The 24,109-nt window shown below is 41.7% G+C and overlaps 2 protein-coding genes across 3 annotated transcripts; one reads left to right on the plus strand and one right to left on the minus strand.

Moving 5' to 3' along the window:
• The first annotated feature begins 217 nt into the window (after window positions 1-217).
• LOC113135726 (voltage-dependent anion-selective channel protein 2-like) lies at window positions 218-9,625 on the plus strand. Its single transcript, XM_026315953.1, has 9 exons — window positions 218-349; window positions 6,710-6,781; window positions 6,855-6,904; window positions 7,221-7,373; window positions 7,454-7,506; window positions 7,602-7,829; window positions 7,982-8,132; window positions 8,526-8,583; window positions 8,682-9,625. The coding sequence occupies exons 2-9, from the start codon at window positions 6,715-6,717 to the stop codon at window positions 8,771-8,773; spliced, it is 852 nt and encodes a 283-aa protein (XP_026171738.1). The 5' UTR covers window positions 218-349; window positions 6,710-6,714; the 3' UTR covers window positions 8,774-9,625.
• LOC113135727 (catechol O-methyltransferase domain-containing protein 1) lies at window positions 9,540-13,726 on the minus strand. Of its 2 annotated transcripts, none has more exons than XM_026315955.2 (7): window positions 13,571-13,726; window positions 12,400-12,524; window positions 12,164-12,269; window positions 11,649-11,767; window positions 11,079-11,133; window positions 10,079-10,212; window positions 9,540-9,992 (listed from the first exon to the last, which is right to left on the minus strand). In XM_026315955.2, exons 2-7 carry the CDS (start codon window positions 12,502-12,504, stop codon window positions 9,840-9,842), a joined length of 672 nt encoding a protein of 223 aa, XP_026171740.1. In that variant the 5' UTR covers window positions 12,505-12,524; window positions 13,571-13,726; the 3' UTR covers window positions 9,540-9,839. The 2 variants fall into 2 exon arrangements, with proteins under 2 accessions (XP_026171740.1, XP_026171739.1); XM_026315954.1 differs by lacking the exon at window positions 13,571-13,726 and adding an exon at window positions 13,195-13,347 and having other exon boundaries at window positions 9,542-9,992.
• Window positions 13,727-24,109: the final 10,383 nt, after the last annotated feature.

The following is a 24,109-nucleotide window of genomic DNA, read 5'->3' on the forward strand; positions in this document are numbered from 1 at the left end:
TGGCGTATTGGTTACCATGGTGATTTAGAGGTCCTCTACTTGCCGGTTGCTTGTGGCATAAATTGGCATAAAATGTTGACTTTAAATCAAGAATTGTATTTCTTTGCTGTTAGACAATAGAACACACACACTATAGTTATTGGCTTTGAATAGCAAATTTATTATTTTTTTCATACAGGCACAAAAATAGACAACAACATTTTCGGGTCCTGCGGCGCCGAGGTCAGGACGGCGTTTGTTGCGGTGTCTCCTCCATCGTCCTACACCGGGTTGAGCGGTTTTTTTTTCTTCCCGTCGCTTTTGTTATTTACCGGATTGTCAGCAACATCAACAACAACAGCAACACTCGGTGAGTAACAGACCTAGTGTGGCTTGAGTTACATTTTGTTGGAATGTCGGCAAAATAGCTGTCAAAGGTCCCGTTTACCAGCTAGAAAACGCCCCCTACCACACTCATGTCTACAAACTCCTTCAGAAACCATCCATGAGTGGCAGGCTCGTAGAGACTGTACTGTTTCTTATCAAAGAGTCACAACTTTATGAACGTACAACCCTGAACTGCGTAGCTTATGGATTACATTCACAGAAGATGCTTCAAAATTTCCCCCGTTACTTTCTGAAAAGACCCCTCGACACATCGGTAGAGTTTTGTCAGTTTCACACAATTGTCACAATTTTAGCAAGATTTCACTTGTTATAGTAGGTGAACCGCAGTGTTTCAGGCAAATCACCTTGAGGAGCCGTGACAGCCTAAAGAGTGAGCAATGGAGAACCTACAGTACACTGCAGCTGACCTGCAATACAACTACTTCAATGTTAGGGACAGTACTTAACAGTTGAATGGAATAAATGATGATGGACAGCAAATAACACCCAAACAACAGTCAGTAGATCTGGTCAGGTTGTAGCCAATTAAGCCTTTGAAAGGTACGGTCAATTTCCCTCTATGCCCTTCGCACCAATATTTTATTAGTTGGATTTATTCATTGATTTATTTATTTGCTTAATATATTCACTCTTCAATTATTCCCCAAACGCACTTATCCGGCTTGTGAGCAATTTTGCTTAGCATGGACTGTGCCACAGTCCTGCTCGGTTATGTGGTTCTTCCCCACCATCCGGGACCGGGACTTCCAGCCACACTTACGCGGCCTGTAAACACGATTGCTGTACACCACTCCCCTTTGTTTATCTGGGTCTTTGTCACAACCATGGGACCGGGATTTTCAGCCGCTCTTATTCAGCCTGTGAGCACCGTTGCCCGGTTTGAGTAGTACGCCAGTCCCCCACGGTTTTCTGGTTCTTTTCTACTTCCAGGGGATCGGACTTCAAGCCAACGTTACCCCGCCTGTGAGCACTGTTGCCCGGCTTGGTCTTAACATCAGTCCACCTTGGTTCTTCATCACAACCAGTGGACCGGGGTTTCCAATCGTCCTTACCGCGCCTGTGTGCACTGTTTCCCCGCATGGACTGTACACCAGTCCCCCTCAGTTCTCTGGTTCTTTTCTACTTCCAGGGGATCGGACTTCCAGCCAATGTTACCCCGACTGTGAGCACCGTTGTCCAGCGTGGTCTGTACATCAGTCCACCTTGGTTCGCTGGTTCTTCATCACAACCAGTGGACCGGGGTTTCCAATCGTCCTTACACCGCCTGTGTGCACTGTTTCCCGGCATGGACTGTACACCAGTCCCCCTCGGTTCTCTGGTTATTTTCTACTTCAAGGGGATCGGACTCCCAGCCAACGTTACCCCGCTTGTGAGCACTGGTGCTCGGCTTGGTCTGTACATCAGTCCATCTTGGTTCTCTGGTTCTTCATCACAACCAGTGGACCGGGATTTCCAATCGTCCTTACCCCGCCTGTGTGCACTGTTTCCCGGCTTGGACTGTACACCAGTCCCCCTCGGTTCTCTGGTCATTTTCTACTTCCAGGGGATCGGACTTCCAGCCAACGTTACCCCGACTGTGTGCACCGTTGTCCAGCGTGGTCTGTACATCAGTCCACCTTGGTTCCCTGGTTCTTCATCACAACCAGTGGACCGGTGTTTCCAATCGTCCTTACCCCGCCTGTGTGCACTGTTTCCTGGCATGGACTGTACACCAGTGCCCCCCTGTTCTCTGGTTCTTTTCTACTTCCAAGCGATCGGACTTCCAGCCAACGTTACCCCGCCTGTGAGCACTGTTGCCTGGCTTGGTCTGTACATCAGTGCCCCTCGGTTCTCTGGTTATTTTCTACTTCCAGGCGATCGGACTTCCAGCCAACGTTACCCCGCCTGTGTGCACTGTTACCCCGGCATGGACTGTACACCAGTGCCCCTCCGTTCTCTGGTTCTTTTCTACTTCCAAGCTATCGGACTTCCAGCCAACGTTACACCGCCTGTGAGCACTGGTGCTCGGCTTGGTCTGTACATCAGTCCATCTTGGTTCTCTGGTTCTTCATCACAACCAGTGGACCGGGATTTCCAATCGTCCTTACCCCGCCTGTGTGCACTGTTTCCCGGCTTGGACTGTACACCAGTCCCCCTCGGTTCTCTGGTTCTTTTCTACTTCCAGGGGATCGGACTTCCAGCCAACGTTACCCCGCCTGTGTGCACTGTTATCCCGGCATGGACTGTACATCAGTGCCCCTCGGTTCTCTGGTTATTTTCTACTTCCAGGCGATCGGACTTCCAGCCAACGTTACCCCGCCTGTGTGCGCCGTTTTCCGGCATGGACTGTACACCAGTCCCCCTCGGTACTCTGGTTCTTTTCTACTTCCAGGAGATCGAACTTTCATCCAACGTTACCCCGCCTGTGAGCACTGTTTCCCGGCATGGACTGTACACCAGTGCCCCTCGGTACTCTGGTTATTTCCTACTTCCAGGCGATCGGACTTCCAGCCAACGTTACCCCGCCTGTGTGCACTGTTACCCCGGCATGGACTGTACACCAGTGCCCCTCGGTTCTCTGGTTCTTTTCTACTTCCAGGCGATCGAACTTTCATCCAACGTTACCCCGCCTGTGAGCACTGTTTCCCGGCATGGACTGTACACCAGTGCCCCTCGGTTCTCTGGTTCTTTTCTACTTCCAGGCGATCGGACTCCCAGCCAACGTTACCCCGCTTGGGAGCACTGGTGCTCGGCTTGGTCTGTACATCAGTCCATCTTGGTTCTCTGGTTCTTCATCACAACCAGTGGACCGGGATTTCCAATCGTCCTTACCCCGCCTGTGTGCACTGTTTCCCGCCTTGGACTGTACACCAGTCCTCCTCGGTTCTCTGGTTATTTTCTACTTCCAGGCGATCGGACTTCCAGCCAACGTTACCCGGCCGTGAGCACTGTTGCCCGGCTTGGTCTGTACATCAGTGCCCCTCGGTTCTCTGGTTCTTTTCTACTTCCAGGGGATCGGACTTCCAGCCAACGTTACCCCGCCTGTGTGCACTGTTACCCCGGCATGGACTGTACATCAGTGCCCCTCGGTTCTCTGGTTATTTTCTACTTCCAGGCGATCGGACTTCCAGCCAACGTTACCCCGCCTGTGTGCGCTGTTTTCCGGCATGGACTGTACACCAGTCCCCCTCGGTACTCTGGTTATTTTCTACTTCCAGGAGATCGAACTTTCATCCAACGTTACCACGCCTGTGAGCACTGTTTCCCGGCATGGACTGTACACCAGTGCCCCTCGGCACTCTGGATATTTCCTACTTCCAGGCGATCGGACGTCCAGCCAACGTTACCCCGCCTGTGTGCAGTGTTACCCCGGCATGGACTGTACACCAGTGCCCCTCGGTTCTTTGGTTCTTTTCTACTTCCAAGCTATCGGACTTCCAGCCAACGTTACCCCGCCTGTGAGCACTGTTTCCCGGCATGGTCTGTACATCAGTGCCCCTCGGTTCTCTCTTTCTTTTCTACTTCCAGGCGATCGGACTTCCAATCGTCCTTACACCGCCTGTGAGCACTGTTTCCCGGCATGGACTGTGCACCAGTGCCCCTCGGTTCTCTGGTTCTTTTCTACTTCCAGGCGATCGGACTTCCAATCGTCCTTACCCCGCCTGTGAGCACTGTTTCCCGGCATGGACTGTGCACCAGTGCCCCTCGGTTCTCGGGTTCTTTTCTACTTCCAGGCGATCGGACTTCCAGCCAACGTTACCCCGCCTGTGAGCACTGTTGCCCGGCATGGACTGTACATCAGTGCCCCTCGGTTCTCTCTTTCTTTTCTACTTCCAGGCGATCGGACTTCCAATCGTCCTTACACCGCCTGTGAGCACTGTTTCCCGGCATGGACTGTGCACCAGTGCCCCTCGGTTCTCTGGTTCTTTTCTACTTCCAGGCGATCGGACTTCCAATCGTCCTTACCCCGCCTGTGAGCACTGTTTCCCGGCATGGACTGTGCACCAGTGCCCCTCGGTTCTCGGGTTCTTTTCTACTTCCAGGCGATCGGACTTCCAGCCAACGTTACCCCGCCCGTGAGCACTGTTGCCCGGCTTGGTCTGTACATCAGTGCCCCTCGGTTCTCTGGTTCTTTTCTACTTCCAGGCGATCGGACTTCCATCCAACGTTACCCCGCCTGTGAGCACTGTTTCCCGGCATGGACTGTACACCAGTGCCCCTCGGTACTCTGGTTATTTCCTACTTCCAGGCGATCGGACTTCCAGCCAACGTTACCCCGCCTGTGTGCACTGTTACCCCGGCATGGACTGTACACCAGTGCCCCTCGGTTCTCTGGTTCTTTTCTACTTCCAGGCGATCGAACTTTCATCCAACGTTACCCCGCCTGTGAGCACTGTTTCCCGGCATGGACTGTACACCAGTGCCCCTCGGTTCTCTGGTTCTTTTCTACTTCCAGGCGATCGGACTCCCAGCCAACGTTACCCCGCTTGGGAGCACTGGTGCTCGGCTTGGTCTGTACATCAGTCCATCTTGGTTCTCTGGTTCTTCATCACAACCAGTGGACCGGGATTTCCAATCGTCCTTACCAGGCGATCGGACTTCCAGCCAACGTTACCCCACCTGTGTGCGCCGTTTTCCGGCATGGACTGTACACCAGTCCCCCTCGGTACTCTGGTTATTTTCTACTTCCAGGAGATCGAACTTTCATCCAACGTTACCACGCCTGTGAGCACTGTTTCCCGGCATGGACTGTACACCAGTGCCCCTCGGCACTCTGGATATTTCCTACTTCCAGGCGATCGGACGTCCAGCCAACGTTACCCCGCCTGTGTGCAGTGTTACCCCGGCATGGACTGTACACCAGTGCCCCTCGGTTCTTTGGTTCTTTTCTATTTCCAAGCTATCGGACTTCCAGCCAACGTTACCCCGCCTGTGAGCACTGTTTCCAGGCATGGTCTGTACATCAGTGCCCCTCGGTTCTCTCTTTCTTTTCTACTTCCAGGCGATCGGACTTCCAATCGTCCTTACCACGCCTGTGAGCACTGTTTCCCGGCATGGACTGTGCACCAGTCCCCCGCGGTTCTCTGGTTCTTTTCTACTTCCAGGCGATCGGACTTCCAGCCAACGTTACCACGCCCGTGAGCACTGTTTCCCGGCATGGTCTGTACATCAGTGCCCCTCGGTTCTCTGGTTCTTTTCTACTTCCAGGCGATCGGACTTCCAGCCAACGTTACCCCGCCTGTGAGCACTGTTTCCCGGCATGGACTGTACACCAGTCCCCCTCGGTTCTCTGGTTCTTTTCTACTTCCAGGCGATCGGACTTCCAGCCAACGTTACCCCGCCCGTGAGCACTGTTGCCCGGCTTGGTCTGTACATCAGTGCCCCTCGGTTCTCTGGTTCTTTTCTACTTCCAGGCGATCGGACTTCCAATCGTCCTTGCCCCGCCTGTGTGCACTGTTTTCCGGCATGGACTGTACACCAGTGCCCCTCGGTACTCTGGTTATTTCCTACTTCCAGGCGATCGGACTTCCAGCCAACGTTACCCCGCCTGTGTGCACTGTTACCCCGGCATGGACTGTATACCAGTGCCCCTCTGTTCTCTGGTTATTTCCTACTTCCAGGCGATCGGACTTCCAGCCAACGTTACCCCGCCTGTGTGCACTGTTACCCCGGCATGGACTGTATACCAGTGCCCCTCTGTTCTCTGGTTCTTTTCTACTTCCAAGCTATCGGACTTCCAGCCAACGTTACCCCGCCTGTGAGCACTGTTTCCCGGCATGGACTGTACACCAGTCCCCCTCGGTTATCTGGTTATTTCCTACTTCCAGGCGATCGGACTTCCAGCCAACGTTACCCCGCCTGTGTGCACTGTTACCCCGGCATGGACTGTATACCAGTGCCCCTCTGTTCTCTGGTTCTTTTCTACTTCCAAGCTATCGGACTTCCAGCCAACGTTACCCCGCCTGTGAGCACTGTTTCCCGGCATGGACTGTACACCAGTCCCCCTCGGTTATCTGGTTCTGTTCTACTTCCAAGGTATCGGACTTCCAGCCAACGTTACCCCGCCTGTGAGCACCGTTGTCCAGCGTGGTCTGTACATCAGTCCCAATTGGTTCGCTGGTTCTTTTCAGCTACCAGGGGACCAGGACTTACCCAGCCTGCCCTTACCCAGCCTGTGAGCACCTTTGCCCGGCGCAGGCTCTATGCAGTTTACCTAAAATTTCTTTGTCTTTTAAAGTCTTCACCAAATTGTTCTGTGTTCTCTGTACATGCCTAGTTTTAATTAACAAATACATTTCTAATTCTTTGTCACAATTTACATGAAATGTAATTTTTATGACAGGCATAATGGCAGTTCCTCCAGCGTATGCAGACCTTGGAAAATCAGCAAAGGACATCTTCAATAAGGGATATGGTAACTTTTTAATCATTGTGTGTTGATCCTCAAAAAAGTAGTCTGGAGTAGTTCCTCACTGTCATTCTTGCAGGTTTTGGACTGGTTAAGCTTGATGTGAAGACCAAGTCTTCAAGTGGAGTGGTGAGTTTAACTGTTATTCTATAGATATACTGTATGACATTGTAGTGTTCTGTCAGGCATCTGACACACATCTGATATTAGGTTATCATAAATAAAATGTTATTAGCATATATATATATATATATATATATCAGCTGGTAAGCTTTTGCTGTGCCAGAAATCCACAATGATATTATGTTCCATGTTGTAGTTAAAAAAACATCTTGGCCTCAAATCTGGTATCAATCATTCTCTAATAATAAATGTTTTTTTTAACTGCAAGTGATAGATCAAAACTGTAATGTTTTATTATTATTTTTTCTTGTATTCACTTCAGGAATTTAAAACATCTGGCACATCCAATATTGACAACAGCAAAGTCACTGGAATCCTGGAAACTAAGTACAAGTGGGCTGAGTATGGGCTAACATTCACAGAGAAGTGGACCACAGAAAACACACTTGGGACTGAAATTTGTGTTGAGGATCAGGTAAATTGAATACTCTATTATACTGCTGATAGTTCCACTAATGACACAGCTCTAAATTATATGTGGCTTTTTCTTTTTAGATCACAGAAGGGCTGAAACTTACTTTTGAAACTACATTTTCACCAAATACTGGGTAAGCTACAGTTAATGTTATTTGGAAAACCATGACTTGCAGTCTTTGCATAAAGCACTCTTCTAACCTATTATTATTATTTTAAAATTTCACAGCAAGAAGAGTGGCAAGGTCAAAACAGCTTATAAAAGGGAATATGTTAATCTCGGTGTTGACGTAGACTTAGATTTTGCTGGTTCTACTATCCATGGAGCAGCAGTGGCTGGGTATGAGGGCTGGCTGGCAGGCTACCAGATGACCTTTGACTCATCCAAATCCAAGATGACCCGGAGCAACTTTGCAGTTGGCTACAAGACTGGGGACTTCCAGCTCCACACAAATGTGTATGTTTTAGGATCAAGAAGTATTTGAACCAAACAGAATGTAGATATCTTTCCAGAGCACTCACTTATCTGCTGATTATGTGACATTTTTGTCTCATTAAGTGAAGGATACTGACATGAAAAGTCTTTTGCACATTTGTTGCTTTTTTCAGAAATGATGGTTCAGAGTTTGGTGGATCTATTTACCAGAAGGTAAATGACAAACTGGAAACCGCTGTGAATCTTGCCTGGACAGCAGGGAGCAATGGTACTCGCTTTGGAATTGCTGCCAAATATCAATTAGATTCCAGTGCCTCCATATCGGTAGGTGTCTTCTTCATATTTCCTCCATGGAAATTATGTTTTAAATGATGCTTGTCAGCAGGGAATCTCAAAGATGTGCTAAGTGACATTAAATGACATTGTTATCTCTGGTGGATAGAAAGGTTGCATACTTCTGCAAAACCTAAATAAAAACAGTTCAGTAAAATATTTGGGAAAATTAGGCAAATGCGCTAAGGAACAAGTGATCCAACAATTTATAAATTTTTTTTTTTTTTTTACATCATGAGACCATTTTTCCACTGTTTTCTGATGACCTACTAGTGGTGCATATATTATTTCATTAGTCTGTTACTGTGTATTTGTATGTTGCTATGGATGCAGATGTACTCTCTGAGTGTTTTATATTTCAATGAATTAATGCTTTCTCTCCAGGCTAAGGTGAATAATGCCAGCTTGGTAGGAATTGGCTACACCCAGACTCTGCGGCCTGGTAAGAACCATTTTTACTGTAAACAGATGAAAACTGCCAAACATCACTGACCTTGATTTCAATTTAAATATATACTGTGTGTAAAATGTTTATTTCAGGTATGAAACTTCTCCTCTCTGCACTGGTTGATGGGAAGAATATTAATGCTGGTGGTCACAAACTAGGTCTGGGCCTGGAGTTGGAGGCATGAAGACTTGCTCTGCCATTTCATATAAATGAGAATAACAGCTGAATCTGACCCTGAGTATTCCTGTCTGGTCATCAGGAAAGATATCTTAAAGAGATGGAGCCAAAACAAATAAAAGAGCAGATGAGTCCTCAAGCACTGTTAAGATGGGAACCATTCACTGTGGTTACAATAACTAGTTGCGTAGCAGTTACATATATTTATCAGTTACTCCTTCTGCCAGTTTATCCTCCATAATGAAATCCCTTCTTTCTAATTTGCAAATTTCCTTTGTTGACAATCCAGGAGTGGTTCCAAAAAAGAGAAACCTGTTATTTTGCTGAAGTGTAATGATGTAGAATGTAAATCTGAACTATTTTGCACAGTAGAATATAATGTTATTCAAGCTCACTCTGTTTTATTTGCACATTTTATTCATATTTTGTTAGTGATGTTCTGGCATTTGGAAGAGTTACTCCAACAAAATTTGTTTGTCAAGACTTATTGGCAATATATTGGCTATTCTTGTGTCTCCTGAGGAAACAATAATTATGATGTGTGATGAGTTTTAGACATTCACTACCTTAAATATCTGTTTGAGTTGTAAGATACTAAATTCAATTTTATTTTCCTCAGTGAGTGACAGAATATCTGAGTGAATCATCCATTTTTGAGGAACTTAGTTGTGTGTTAGCATGTGACTACCTTTGCATTTCAGCCCTGAAATCATCCTTTAGCTCAACCTGTAATTTGACCAGAAAGCATAATAAAGACAACAAGGAGAATGGCATGAAGCAATTTGGTTAAATATTGATGCACCCAAATATGAATGGCACATAGTGTTTGTTTTTATAATAAAATGACCCTATGCTTTCATTCAAATGTAGCACCTTCTCTTGTAACTGTAAAATGAAATATCTATAAGTTACAGATCATGAAGTAATAAAGTTTTACTAATTGGTACATACATATTTTAAATACATGTTTAAACTACCACCACAAACACCAGATACTAATTCACTTAACATTAAAAAGATAGACAGCATTCTAGCATTAGCTTTTAAATCATACCACTTAATAAACACCCAACCTATAGCTTGATAGCCAGTGTGAGCCCATCTCCTACTGTGAGCATGCTCAGGTTGATGCGAGCATCTCTATGCAACTTCTTGTTCAGCTTGTCAATGGCCAGAGTGTCTACATCATCAGGGGCTGGATTCAGCACTTTCCCACCCCACAGCACCTGTAGGAAAAATGTGTTTATAGTATTAAGAGCTTGTACTATCCTACTGTGAGAAGTGAAATGTTTGCCTTGGATAAAGTGCTTACATTGTCGACTGCGATGACGCCCCCTTTCCTCAACAGCTGCAGAGACTTCTCATAGTATTTGTCATAGTTAACTTTGTCTGCATCGATGAAGACAAAGTCAAATGTTCCAGCCTGACCAGCAGCAAGGAGATCCTCTGAAAATAAACAAATAAATAAATGAACATTTATTTGTAACATCACTATCTGTCTACAGCTAGTCCAAGAAGTAGTAAAAATAAGTTCACTTCCACAAGCCGGAACTTTAACCCCCAAACAACAGTTTATTTATTTATGTTATTTTGTTTATTAAACATTTTTATGATTTAAAGGCAATGAATAAACAGTTTCTAACTAACACTACAGCAAATGTTTTGTAATGTTAAGTAAAGAAAAATCAAAACGTCATCCCACGTGATCTCCGTGATCACCTTTGGGATTTCTTCACCTGACGTCACTCACGGTTATGTCGCCAGGTGGGAAAACGCTGAGTTGAAATGCTAGAACACGCCTGCACGTTTTCAGAAAGAAGTCGCAGCTAAAAGCTTTTGGAGACGTCGAAAGACTAAGAGAAGAACAGAAAAATGGGTTTAAAACGCAGGACAGGTGGACTCCAGGTACGAAAGAACGTATGGTCGCTGTTCGCTGCGGTTTTGTTTCGACAGGTGTTTTGTGTTGCTAAACATTACGGGGTTAGCTAAAACACAGGTGTGCGCTATGTTCCAATCCAATTCCAATTCCAATCCAGTCAACAATGTCGTTAAAGGCTTTGCAAATGACTTAGAAATGCCACTCGAGAAACAGACGCTGTGTGTTTTATTATATAATTGCTGAGAAGTTAGAAATATTTAGGTAGTAGAAAGGTTAGGGATACAATCATCTTCATCCATGTGAGACATACCGATGTTGTTGCAGAAAAGTTTAAGACTTTCAGCACTTTCGCTTCAGAAAATTGTACAGTAACTTACATCTTCCTTTAAAATCTTTGGAGCAGTAAGTTATGAGAATAGCTGTATGACTGTACCCAGAGTGTTCAGTGCTGGCTGTATCCGTAGATCGATTTTTTGCTCTACTCCAGCCTGCAAAAAGAAACGAAACAATCAGTAAGAAGTAATATGAGTAGGAGTATTTTATGCAGCAGTGTATTCTGTTTTTGAATTTATTATGCATAAATGATATTTACAATAACCCATTTCTCTATTTTCTGCATTATGATGAATCAATGTTCATATGTACGGTGGATACAGTCTTCTTTGCTTGTCTTCTTTGGCTGTTTGAAAACCCACAGACAGTTGAGAAATTTCTAAATTCTCAAGTCTGCGAGATTGAAACCAGCCAATTTAGCATTCCTGCTTGATAAACAACAAATGTACGGTGTAGTAGTAGAGTTTTATCACACAAAAGACGAACACTGCCATCTCATCCTTTTTCAGATGCATGGCCATGCGTCAAGCAGAACAACAGTACTTCTGTTACGTCGGAGATGTCTGAGAATCCTCTGCATCGATCAGCACTTATGGGAACAAAATGGTAACAGTACACATCATATACTGAACCCTACAGTGTTTTAACAACAATACACACACGTGAATACCTCTTTCCAGTATGGTTTGCCTATGGTGGTGTAATCTTCATTGATATCACATGCCACTACAACTCCATCTTCAGGTAGAGCCAGTGCCATATTCAGTGTGTTGTAACCTGTGTAAACACCTACAAATGCAAAGAGCACAATTGGCACATGCAGTTAGACTAACTTCAAATAACAATGTTTTTGCACACCAAGGGTGCCTAACATGCACTTAGGGAGCTGGGTTACTGGTGGCCCTCTGCAGTAATCTGATTTCTTTGACTTCATATAATAAATCTGAAACCAGAGTTCTCCAAATAGATCACTCTTGAAAAGAAAATATTGCTTGGCCTTATAACGTATGCTTGTAACTGAGTTTGTGTCAGACTGTACAGTATGTATAAATATAAATATACTTGAGTGTACAGAGTACCCACAAAAATCAGATTAAAACCAGACAGAAATGTATTAAACTGAATCTATAGGTCTAAATAAGTGGACTTATAAAATTTGTGCTCTAATGGAAAATGTCATCTTACCAATCTCTAATGCTTTCTTGGCATTTATTACTTTTGCCAGATTGGCCATAAACTGTGACTGTTCACAGGCGACCATCATGCTGTTCCAAGAGTGTTGCATCGTCCTCTGAAAGCAACAAACGGAAGCCAGTTACATTAGTTTTACAGATTAGTGTGAGACATGATTGCATCTTATGACATTGATTGCTTAAATGTGACAGAACAGAGCAATAGCCCAGACATCAAGGCATCCTTACCAGCCTGAGGTTTTTCAGGACCGGATGCTCCCTCATGGAGTGATTGAGGACGTAGTTCATCAGTGGGTTGTCTTTTCCCTTGCAGTGACTTTTGGAGATGCTCATTCTGGAAGATTTCTTTTTCCCTGAGGGTGAACATAAACAATGAAAAGGTACAAGGATCCTAAACATGATCATGATTGTCATGGGACCAATGGTTATAGCATTGGATCCAAATGAATTCATCTTTCAGGAAACTTTGCTGATCTAGTTGACATCTTTTTTTTTTTTTTTACATTAAGATTAAATTAATGCAATTATTCTAGGCAACAGATCTGTGTAAAAACAAAACAAAACAAAAAAGTACTGGAAATTGTAAGACATTTTAGTTTGAGGACAGTGCAATGAACCAGTCTAGACCAACACATTCATCTGATATCTCTGTCCCTACATTCCTGGTTTGCATGTGCACCAATGGGTCATGAGATAATTAATCGAGTAAAACAAAAATGAGTTGTCATCTTTTTGGACTCTCCTCTAATCTTTCACTTAATGATTGAAATGAAGCCATGTGAGACTTTGAGGGGAGAAATGCATTTTCGTCTTGTCTGTAAGTTAATTCATAACTCACATCACTTATTACTTTGTGTGAATAATTATTGCCAGTTCTCAATAAACAACAATAGATATTATACTAAGAAAGTAAAACCAGTTTCCAGTGTGTGACAAATAGCGAGCTTGTCGCTAACACACTACAGGTTCTCTTGTTATAAAGCTTTAAATTCAAATCATTATTCTATTCGCAGCTGCTCTTACCAAAGAAATAACCAGCGACAAACACAACTCCCAGTGTGATGGATCCAAGCAGTATTTCTTTACGATACATTACTCTCCATAGGTTTGTTATCACACGGTGAAATGATCGCCAACCTCTTCCGTGTTGATCGAGCATTGAACCGTAATACTTCGAGTAAAGGCGAAGCTCCCGTGGGATAAAGCGAAAGGCAGGATTTGATGATTACTTTACACATTAAATGTGTAACGACTCCGTTAATGGCAACCACATGGCACGATATGTTTGATAAAAGTAGAACATGTACCTTGATAAATCAGTGAGCTTGGCGTTTTCTCTTAAAGAAAAAAATAGTTGAGCGTGAAATCCAAATTCCCATGACATGAAAAGGCAACTCACCTAAAAATTCCGTTCAACCGGATTGTCTGCTGGGTCTGAAACAGCGACTGAATTCCTGCGTAAACGAAGCGTAAAATATGATCAGCTATGGTGAAATATTGAGAGTCGTGTGACCTGCTGCGCTCTTTTGATTGGGCTGTGACATAACAAGGAGGAACAAATACAGATCACTGTGTTGTGGCCAGTTAACAGGCAGTGTAATGCGCGTCCACGACTTCATAGACCAGTTCCAAATATAACGCAGCGACGCAAAAGTTAGTTTGCTTTGTTATTGGAAATAAAATGTAAAAAAAAACGAGTTGTACTGTTTGTCATGATTAGTGAGGATAATTTTGCAGTTTGTCAGTGGGACGAACTTTATAGTATCCAAATTATTATAAATCCATATCATAAGTTGCAGATAACATACATTTTGCTTCCTGGATGAAATAAAAAGTTAAATGCTCAATAGAAACGTGGAGACGTAATATAAATGTTCGTACACAGAGGGGCAGTGTTGTCATGTCTATACTGGTGTTTGACATTTTGGTTTTCTCTGCAGTGAATATTTTAAGGACAATAGTTTGGTGCTTGATTGATAATTACATCTTCTAAGCCAAAACTACTCCAAAGCCATCATTCTTTGCCCTTTGAGTATTTTTTGCTGCAAGCATTTGTTGTATCCACATGGATTATATGGTTGACCTTTAATACAAGACTAGTCCGAGTGTGTTTCTGGCAAGTCTGGCCATATGGAAATGTGTTTACAATTGCCTTAAAGGGGGTCAGTTCTTCAGACAAATGAATTTTGTGACGCAACCGCCTCAATTTGGCCGTCCATCTCAAACTCACTCTCTCTCTCTCTCACACTCACACACTCACACACTCACACACACACACACACACACACACACACACACACACACACACAAACTGTATGTGTATGTGCCACAGTGATGGCTGTTGCTTGATTACATCTTCATGAGACACACGAGCAGGGGGTCTGAGACATATCACATTATTTACTACAGTGCAGAGATAAGTGCTGTAAATAATTGGCTATAGGAAAAGTATCATCTGAACAACCAAGGTGAGCAGAATGCACTTAAAATACATGTTGCGTATTTCTTTACAGCGCCATACTGTAATGTTTTTACTGCGTCACACTGGGCCATTTTTGCTAAAAGCTGGATACAGTTTACAGTTGTTAGAATGAAGCTTTTATTCAGTAATCCACCACTCAGAGCTGTTGTTAATCAGCTTTCATGAATAGAAATTGGAATTATATGTTTTATTTCTTGTATTCCATACTTTTTCTCCTTAGTCCTAAACTAAAATATTTCAAGGGTTTCTGTCTCCCAGTGCAAAAAACCAATGACCTCAGCATCAGGATTAATGTAGACAACACACACCTTTTTCCTTTATTTTCTTATCTTCAATTTAATGAACAAGGGAATGCACAGAATTGTTCAATGAGCATTATCAGTTTTTTTTGTACTCAGACAATAACTGTGTGCAGTGAATAGAGCATAAAAGATTTTGACCAGTTGCTGTTTTCGAAATGAAATCACCCTTTAAATGTTGTACCTGATGGATAACTTGCTAACTGATGCTCTCTGCTCACTGATCTCCAGTTCCCAGGCATCTTTGGCTGCTGGCCTGACGCGACTGGTTACTGTCAGAGTTCAGACAGCAGGGGAGGATAGAGTATTCCTCCAGGGGGCTGGAACGCTTACAGCTGGTCTACAGAAGAGTGGAACTTGCCTCAGGGTAAGTCTCTTGTGTGAGTAAACACCATAACAATCCAGCAGAGAGACACACTCCCTGGGTCGGGAAATTTTCTGGTTTGCCAGAACAATGTCTACTGTTACTGATGATTGAATTTTTTTAGGGCGGTCTGACTCGAGTCTACTGTCCATGGGGAAAAAAACAACTTTTATGATGTCCCATGCCAGGTTGATTAATGTGTATTAGATGTGTAGCCCTTCTTTGTATGTGTGATGAGGCAATATTCTGTTACAGGAAACGTAATGAGCAGTTGTTATGATTTAAGTGACTATCATTCACAATACTCGCTCTTACACTTTATTGCTTAGCAAACATGCCGGCGAAATTTTAAATCGGGGCTGAACTCTGCCCACCCTGACAATGAAATGTCATGCAAGTCCGCTTCTCTCAACTCTTGAATTTGACTTTGGCAGCAGTCTTTTTTTTTTTTTGACTGACAGATGAGTGAGCGATACTATTCCATCAAAAAGTGCAGCCTGACAGTTTGATTTGACAGCTCTCTTCAAACCAAATATACTCGTTGTTCCTGGCACTACATCAACTTGACAAGATGAGAAGTGCTAAAAAAAAAAGATGTAGATATCTATACTCTGATATACATTTCACTACAAAATAATAAAAGCAGTGTCCGTATATATGAAGTATAAGCCAGTCATTCTTCGTGTTATGCTTGTTGTTTTTAGGGTGCTATAAAATACTTGTGCCTCTTAGTTACAGCTGTCAGTGAGCTACATGTCCACCAGGATATTATTACTGAATGTATTAATGATGTGGGCAGCTGTGCAGAGTAGAGCTGAACCCATAAGTCAATTAATAGATCATCCATCAGCAGAAAATTAATAATTTGTTTGGATAGTCAATTTTTCAGAAAAAATGACAAAATATCTTAGTTCTTGCTTTTAAATGTGAATATCTTCTTATAGTCCTGCATAATAGTAAACTAATATCTTTCAGGTTTTATACTTTTGGTCAGACAAAATAATCATCCTGGAGTCTGGGAGTGTGTAACGACATTCTGTAAGCCAAAGGCCTAATCAGCAAATTTTGTGATAAATTAAAAGACAATAATCCTTAGTTGCAGCCCTAGTTCAGTGGTTTTAAACTATACCAAAGAAAATGCTCAACAGATGTTTTCCAGAGCCCATGGAGATGTGTTCAATGTACTGTTTTTTTCCAGCTTGTCCAAAAACTACTTTTCAGTTTACAGTGGTGTAAAACAAAAGTGGCAGCTTGGCCCAGATCATTTTTGGCATTTTTGCTTCGTAAATGACTTGAATAATAACATTAGATAAAAGATACAAAACAACTCCTCTCCTTGGCACATTCAACAGTGTCACAATACACTGTGTGGAACCTCAATGTAAAGCACATTAAATTTGAGTCATTCTGCTATGCAGTCTGAAGTGCTGGGATCTTTATGTACACAATAGAGAACTTTTAAAAACTCAGACTATGGGTAAATATGGCCCGTTACTATCAATAAAAGAATATCTGTGGTCTGTTACCTGTCAATATTATTTATTTTTTTTGTGATCAGGTCACTGAAATCACTCAAATGTGTAAATCCTTATCGTTGTGATATGCCTACTTTCTGCTCTCCTGCCTACTTTCTGGTTAGATAACAAAGTGGATAGCCTTAAATGATTCTTGGCATCCATTTACATAATTCATAATTAAATCACAACCTGATGGCTTGGAATTTATTTAGAGTGAAAATACATGTGCTGCCTTCGTGGTATGTTAATTAATATCTGTAGTTATCATTGGAACATTGCTCACTCAGCTGGGGTCTGGTTATGGGGCAGGAATAATGCAATGCAACAACAAATTATCTGTGCAATTAAGTGGGAATATCTCAAAGTGATAGTCACAATATGCATTTGCCTTAAGAACTTAACAAGGGAATCTTCTTTATTGGCATTGTCACATGTTCTGGCTAACCATTTCAAACATTGTAAAGATTAGGGCTGAGGCATTTCTGTTCTCTAGCTCGAGCGTGCAGCTGCAGAGTGTGTCTAATCATGCTGTACAGTTTTCCCAGACCACAAAAACATATGCCTCATGCGCTCAGTAAGACACTTTATCCTGTAAACAAAAATAATAAATCAACAGCATTGCTAAGAAAATGTGATTTTTTTTTTTTTTTTTTTTTTTTTTTTTTTCAAATTCCAGTAGGGCATAACTTCTGTTACATGTAGTTAGCCATGCAGCCGGTTTGGTTTCATAGTGCAACAGGACAGACCAAACAACACTGAAGCCAGCATACTAAAACAACTTACCAAAATACACAAGTTATCATAATTCTGAAAGATGAGCTAAAAACAAATTATTCCTTTAAGTGCCAACCAAAGATTTGCTGTGGTTTTTTTCACTACTGTGAGCATTATAAACAAAAGTTCCTATACGTGTATTGTCATTTTGGGGTGTGGGTGGAAATATTTAAAAACAGATGACACCAAATAAAACTAGAACTCTTTGCATTGCTGGATACCATTGTAAAGATTATATATATATATTTTATTACTGTTTCAGAAGAATCAGCCTCTTTATCAAAAATATAATTGACAGCTTGATGGATAATGGAACAAATTTTAGTAGTAACTTAAATTGGTTGCATTATTGTCTGGAAAGACAGTAAATTGCCTGTGTTTTTTTTTTTTTTTTTTTTTTTTTTTTAAAAACAAGAACTTGATATGATCTCATAATGACATCCCACTGTTTTCAAAAGCATATGGGTCACTCTAATGAACTTGTGTCACCAAGCACCCTTTCCTTCTCTTATGGGGTCAATGTATTCTTAGTTTCGACAGTTAATTCTGAAGCAGGCATCCACTAACTCTCCACCAGTGGACAAACAAAGAGGTCCTCTTCAGTAATGGTTCCAGAGGCTTCAGCACTATCTATTGATCTGCTGTCACCCAATTTCTCCCTGACTTATGCCTTGCTTAATTCCCATTACTGTGCACACTGGAGCCTTATCAGGGAGAACAATAGGCTTGTTGTCACTGAGGGCAAAAATATGAGTGGGCCTGTGACAGCATGCGTAAACTCATGACTTCAGCTCCCCAAGCCCTCTCAGTGACCTCCACTCTCATGTAGACCAGTTTAAAGCCTGCCATCAGAATGTTAAACTCAATCTGGCCTGTTTGCAGATGAATCAGAAAATTGGATCTCACTCGTTTTATAAAAACGAGCCCCAAAAATCAGAGCTTTGGCTCCTTAGCCATAAAACTGTCGCGGTGATATGTCTCTAGCAATGATGATTCTTACTTCTTGCATTCTCCTCTCCAGCTCCTCCACTAGCTAGCTGCTATCTCTTCTTTTCAATTATATATTTCTCTGGTCTTTTAGACAAAGAGTAATAAAGCCATAAATTGTATATCTGGCACAAGGTATGGACATTCTGTCTCTGAACTGCTGTTGAAACTGCCATAAACCACCCACAAAGTCAAAGATAAGGATTTACAGTTATTTAACATCATCCTTGTCCCCTAAATCACACAGATAAGAGAATTAAGTGATGGCTATAGATTCTTTGTCCTCTAGCTATTGATTTTTTTTTTTTTAAATGAAAGGCCAGTGTAATGTTTTTATTGTGCATCCTATTTAGCTTAAACTTAAGTGGAAATTGAGCTTCTGGATTGTTTTATTGAACTGCAAATTTTGCACTCTGAATGAATTTATCTGATAACTGAACCTACCAGTTTCCCTCCACAATATAAATGTCCTCAAATGATGTTGCTACTAGAACTCAACAATATTGGATTCATAATGTTTACCAAAGAAAGGTAAATTACCAAAGAAAGGTAAATGAGCTCGATCGCCATTGGAGTAATTGTTTTATATAGTTGCAGACAATTTGACCTTTTATGCCAAATCTTTTTAGTGTTGTTTATTATTATTATTATTTGAAGTAGTAGTAGTGGTATTATAGGCACAAGATCTGAGTAGTCCTATGCCAAAGTTATCCAGGCTAAATAGAAATCATTGTTTCATGTTGACCTCTACACACAAATTGGTATTAATATCAAATGCAGCAAAAATCTTCTTTTTAAAGCTGTCATTGTTTTTACCAACCCCTGACTACATGTCCCTCTTAGCGAATAATGTCCCAGTTTGAATAAAGATGTGTTTAGCTTAGCGGAAGTTAGTCACTCATTTCAGCATGAAAACACTTATGTCAGTGCCGCAGAGTCGGCGATGCTGCAGCCGTTCACATTTAATGATTCAGTTGCTGTTTAGCTTCGAGTTCACAACCCTAGAGCTATGATAAATGTCAAGCGCAACAATGTCCCGCTAACTAGACATGCCACTGCCAACCAATCATCTTGTTATTGACTGGGAAAGCATAAGGCACTGTAATGTGACTCCGTCTGTGTAACCATGTAACCATGTTGGCCGGTTTTTCATTTGGCTTAAAGCACCGCTGTTTCTAGCTCAGCTCACACAGAAGAAATTAGGGCAATTCTCTAATAATGTGTCAATACTTTTATGAATCATGGAAATATCAGGGTGGAGAAATAACTGTTCATTTTAAAAATAGTTTGGTTTAATATCTTTGGAAAGGGTTTTCTGATCCCAAGGAGTGGGAGATTTTTTTTCCTTCTACAGCAGTGGTTCTCCACCTCTTTGTTGGTTTGATTTGTTGCTTTTTTTTTCATATCAGAAATATTTATCTTGATATAGTCTATTCAGGATTATTCAAATGCCAAATGATGTGTTGATGTGTTAAACATCTGTTTTGACTTCACTGCTTGTTTGCTTGCTATCAGTTTAACACTGACAGCACAGTGGCAGCATGAGGTGTTGGGGTTAAGGATATGCACAATTCATTTTTGTGAGTGTAGTGAATGTAAACACAACTTTGTGTACTCAACAACTCTACAGGGTGTCTTTAATATCAATGCACTGACAAAGCAAATTATAGCACGTGACTTATTTAGAGAGTGCTCACATATTCTAAAAGAAAGGTTAAAAAAAAAGGTTAAGATGTGTGTCTCCAAAATGTCACCTTTTACCACCAGTTAAAATTCACTTATGTCTTATTTATAATGCTGAAATTTTTAAAGGTTTTGCAAATGAGATACCTGGAATATTCCAGATGATCTGAAGACAAAACTGAAACGGGACTTTTTCTTTTTCTTTTTCTGAATATATCAGTTGCTACATAAAGATATTCAATAGCAGTTAAATACCTCCATTTAATACAATAAATTTCATAGTTAGCTGTTCCTTCCTTGCTGCCTTTCCTTATCACAATAGCTTCTGTTAGTCACTATATATGTTTTAGGACAATATTAAGAGGTTATATTACAATAATATACAATATATAAGTCAGTGAAGATGATAATTGTTGCCTCACTTGTTAGATTTTGCCCAACTATGGCAATGTGTCCATCACTGAGGATGAAAAATGTAAACTGGCCAAAAACAGTTTGCCTTTAATCAACTGGCCAATCATGTTAAACATTTCCTGCCGATCTTATTAAATCTTTTTAAATGTTGTTTTGGGGTAAACCAGGTCACTCCTCCCCCCTGCCCATCAAAATTGTCCTTTGAGATGACTATGGCCACTGGTGGTGCTCTCCCTAATTAGTAGACTGGGAACAAAGGACACAGAGCAGAGGAGTCCAAAGCCCACATAAATACAGCTGAACGGGAATTATGCTGAAATGTAAAACTCCCAAACAAATGAGATTGGAAAACTCTCCGGGGTATCTTCTAAACTTTGCTGCTGTCATCCATCAAGAATATTGCCATGCGAGACCTTACAGGACTTGGACAAACTGCTTCTTTAAGCATTTCTCCGGGAGGCATAAAAGTGTATTTATGATCACCATGGGCAGGTATAAAGGAAGATTGGCAAACATGAAAATCAAGTCCTCTCACGGGTGCCATCTAGCCATGCTCAGCTGTGTTAAATCATAGATGGAAAGAACAACAGTCTGGTGGCACAACAGTCCAGTCTGATGAAGCACTGCCTTGGGCCTGCGTTTTACATTCTCTCCAAAGCCCATTATTGGAGTCAATGTTTTGTCTCTATACCTGTTTTCAGCTCTGTAATGAACTTCATCTGTCTTATTCTGCACATCAATGCCATGTTCTAGTTTAATATAACCTACAGTTTAGCGTGGATTACCCAGTGCCAAGATTTAAGACTACAGTAGATCCTATTTCTGCACTTAGCTGATGTGGGATTGATTTTCTTTACGAATATATGAATCACTGGGGTCATTACTGAGCTGGACGCTTTCATTAAATTGAGCTATATCCCTACTTCAGCACAAGGCCTTGTGAGAGCCCTCCACCAAGAATATACTGTACCTACTTGAGCTAAAACCTCTTTGAACAGCAACATGTAAAGTATAGCTTCATTTATCCCGCAAATTCAGAACATTGATCCTCTGTGGAAAAAATAGGTGACAACATACTCTTGGAGTCCTTTTAATAATTCAGATATATGTAGGGGCATTGTAAATATACTTATAAGTAAATCAGGTTGATAAAGGGAAAACCAAGAACTTGTACTTATTTGAATGAGAAGTAGAAAATTACAAATATAACGATACACCTGTGCACTCATATACATGCCAGCGTACCTTAATACTTTCCAAAACCCTTTTAATTGGGAGGCTTATAACAGATTGCTCTCACTAGAATATTCCTCTCTCACACACACACACGCACACAGAGGCAGTATTGACTTTTCAAATAAAAAGACATTAATGTAGATAACGGCCATTTTGAATCCTCATTAGTCACCGGTAATCTAGAAACATGGGCGATATATTAAGAGTGCTGTTCGCGGCTAGTCATTAAAGGAGAAATAAAAGACAAAATAAATCCAATCTTGGAACGTGTGCCATTAATCATGTTGGCCACTGCTGGCTGGCTGGCTGCTTAACAGTTTTATTGAGTCATTTATGCTGGTTTCCCTCATAATCCATTTATTCTGAATAACGCCTCCCCTAATGCTCAGAGTGCTGTGTTCAGGTGATACCTATACTTAATTTTTTTTAGTCTCTTCCCCCTAGACAAACATATATTACATCAATTATATGTAATGGCTGACAGAAGAAATGCCACATTTGCACACTATTCAGGGAAGCTTTTAATGAAAGTGTTAAGTATATTTTCAGTTATTCCTTAAGGGGTTCACGATCCAAGATAGTATCATGAATAATTTATTGCAGTGTCTAATTAGCAAATTTATACTTAACTAATTTAATGTAATTTTTTTGCAGCAGAAAGTTACGAACCAAATGGAGTAACATATGCAGAAAAGTTCAGTGGTGTTCCTGAATTAGCACACAAACCTGTGCATAGTGTCATCTGTTGTGAGACAATAAAGCAATAAGCAATGATGATGGTGCTCTAATATACAACACAAGGGAGGATCAAATGCAGTCGCTGTGGAGCACAGTCCCTCTGGTTAGACTAATGACTCGGAAAGCTGTGCATCAAGCAGGGTTTCAGTATATAATGCAATCATGCTGGAAAAGTTTCACTCAGAAAGTACACAGACAAAAGTTATCACCACCGCCATGATGTTCGAAAGTGAAATCCAATCATAATACACTGTATTAAGTCAGTATACAAAATAACATGCTAAATAGTTTATATTAACAGAGAATGACACCACATTGTGCCAGATAGATAACTTTGACCAGCTTCATCACTAGCCACAACTTTTTACAGCCCTTACATTGCACTGTTAGAGAGTAGCTATAGGGTTTATGTACTCTGTGTCTTGTCTTTCTGCATGTTGTCAGACACCTGCAGAGAGAAAATCTATAGATACTATGAAGTTGAAACAAAAAACAATTAAATTTTGCTGCCAATGATTTAATTACAAGAAGTCTTAGATGTGTTGTGCACACAAGCAACAACTGTTCCTCACCAAAGAAGGCTCCAGATGCCTTTATCATGACTGCACTATGCTGCAACAGTAATAGACAATTTAAGTGTTAATCTGTGTTTGTACTTAGATGTCCAAGTGACATACTGTACATGAAAAATTATGATATACATGGTAATTAACTTTTAAGTGCAGTAGTTCATGTGAATATGGGAACAAGCATGCACCTTCACATGTTGGATCTTTTAAAAACAAAAACAAAAAAACTTCTGGATTAGCCCTTAAAATTATTCACTTAATGAAATCTGTTCCCTAGTTTGTGAGATATTTGGTTGAATTCCACAACAGGGCTAAATAATAGGGATCTTGAGGATCTCCACCCCGAGCATCGAGGTTAAAAAAAATCCCAGCTGCTACTTCTCAAACCCGTCATGAGTGGTCTGTTTCCATTCAACATTAGTAGATATGTGGTTGTATATTATAGTAATGGGGTTTGTGAGTGTCCTCAGCAGTGTCTCTGGAGACTCTGGAGTGAAAGCCTGAAGCCTATCAAGTATCCCACACAGCACAAGTCCTAGCACCTGATGACATGGTTTTACAGGGAGTTTTTGCTGTCACAGTAAATCAGAAGCAGACAGGATACAGTATAATCATGCTGGTGTTTCCTTTCACTCACCCTTTGCCAAATGGTTTTAAGCAGCATCTATGCTGCATGTTGTAGTGCACACTATGTACATGCGTTGCCATGCTCATAGTGCTTGATGGTTGACTTGAGAGGAATAATCCATGGAAGATAACATACAAAGAACTGTTGATGGTTTGTATTGGAAGTCTTCTATTGCACACAATGATGTACTGTGCTGCCTGTAGCTTCCTTTATTCTTAAACCTCCCTGGCTTTGATAGTAGATGGAA

This window comes from Mastacembelus armatus, chromosome 19 (genome assembly GCF_900324485.2).
Source record: "Mastacembelus armatus chromosome 19, fMasArm1.2, whole genome shotgun sequence".
NCBI classification, from domain to species: Eukaryota; Metazoa; Chordata; class Actinopteri; order Synbranchiformes; family Mastacembelidae; genus Mastacembelus; species Mastacembelus armatus.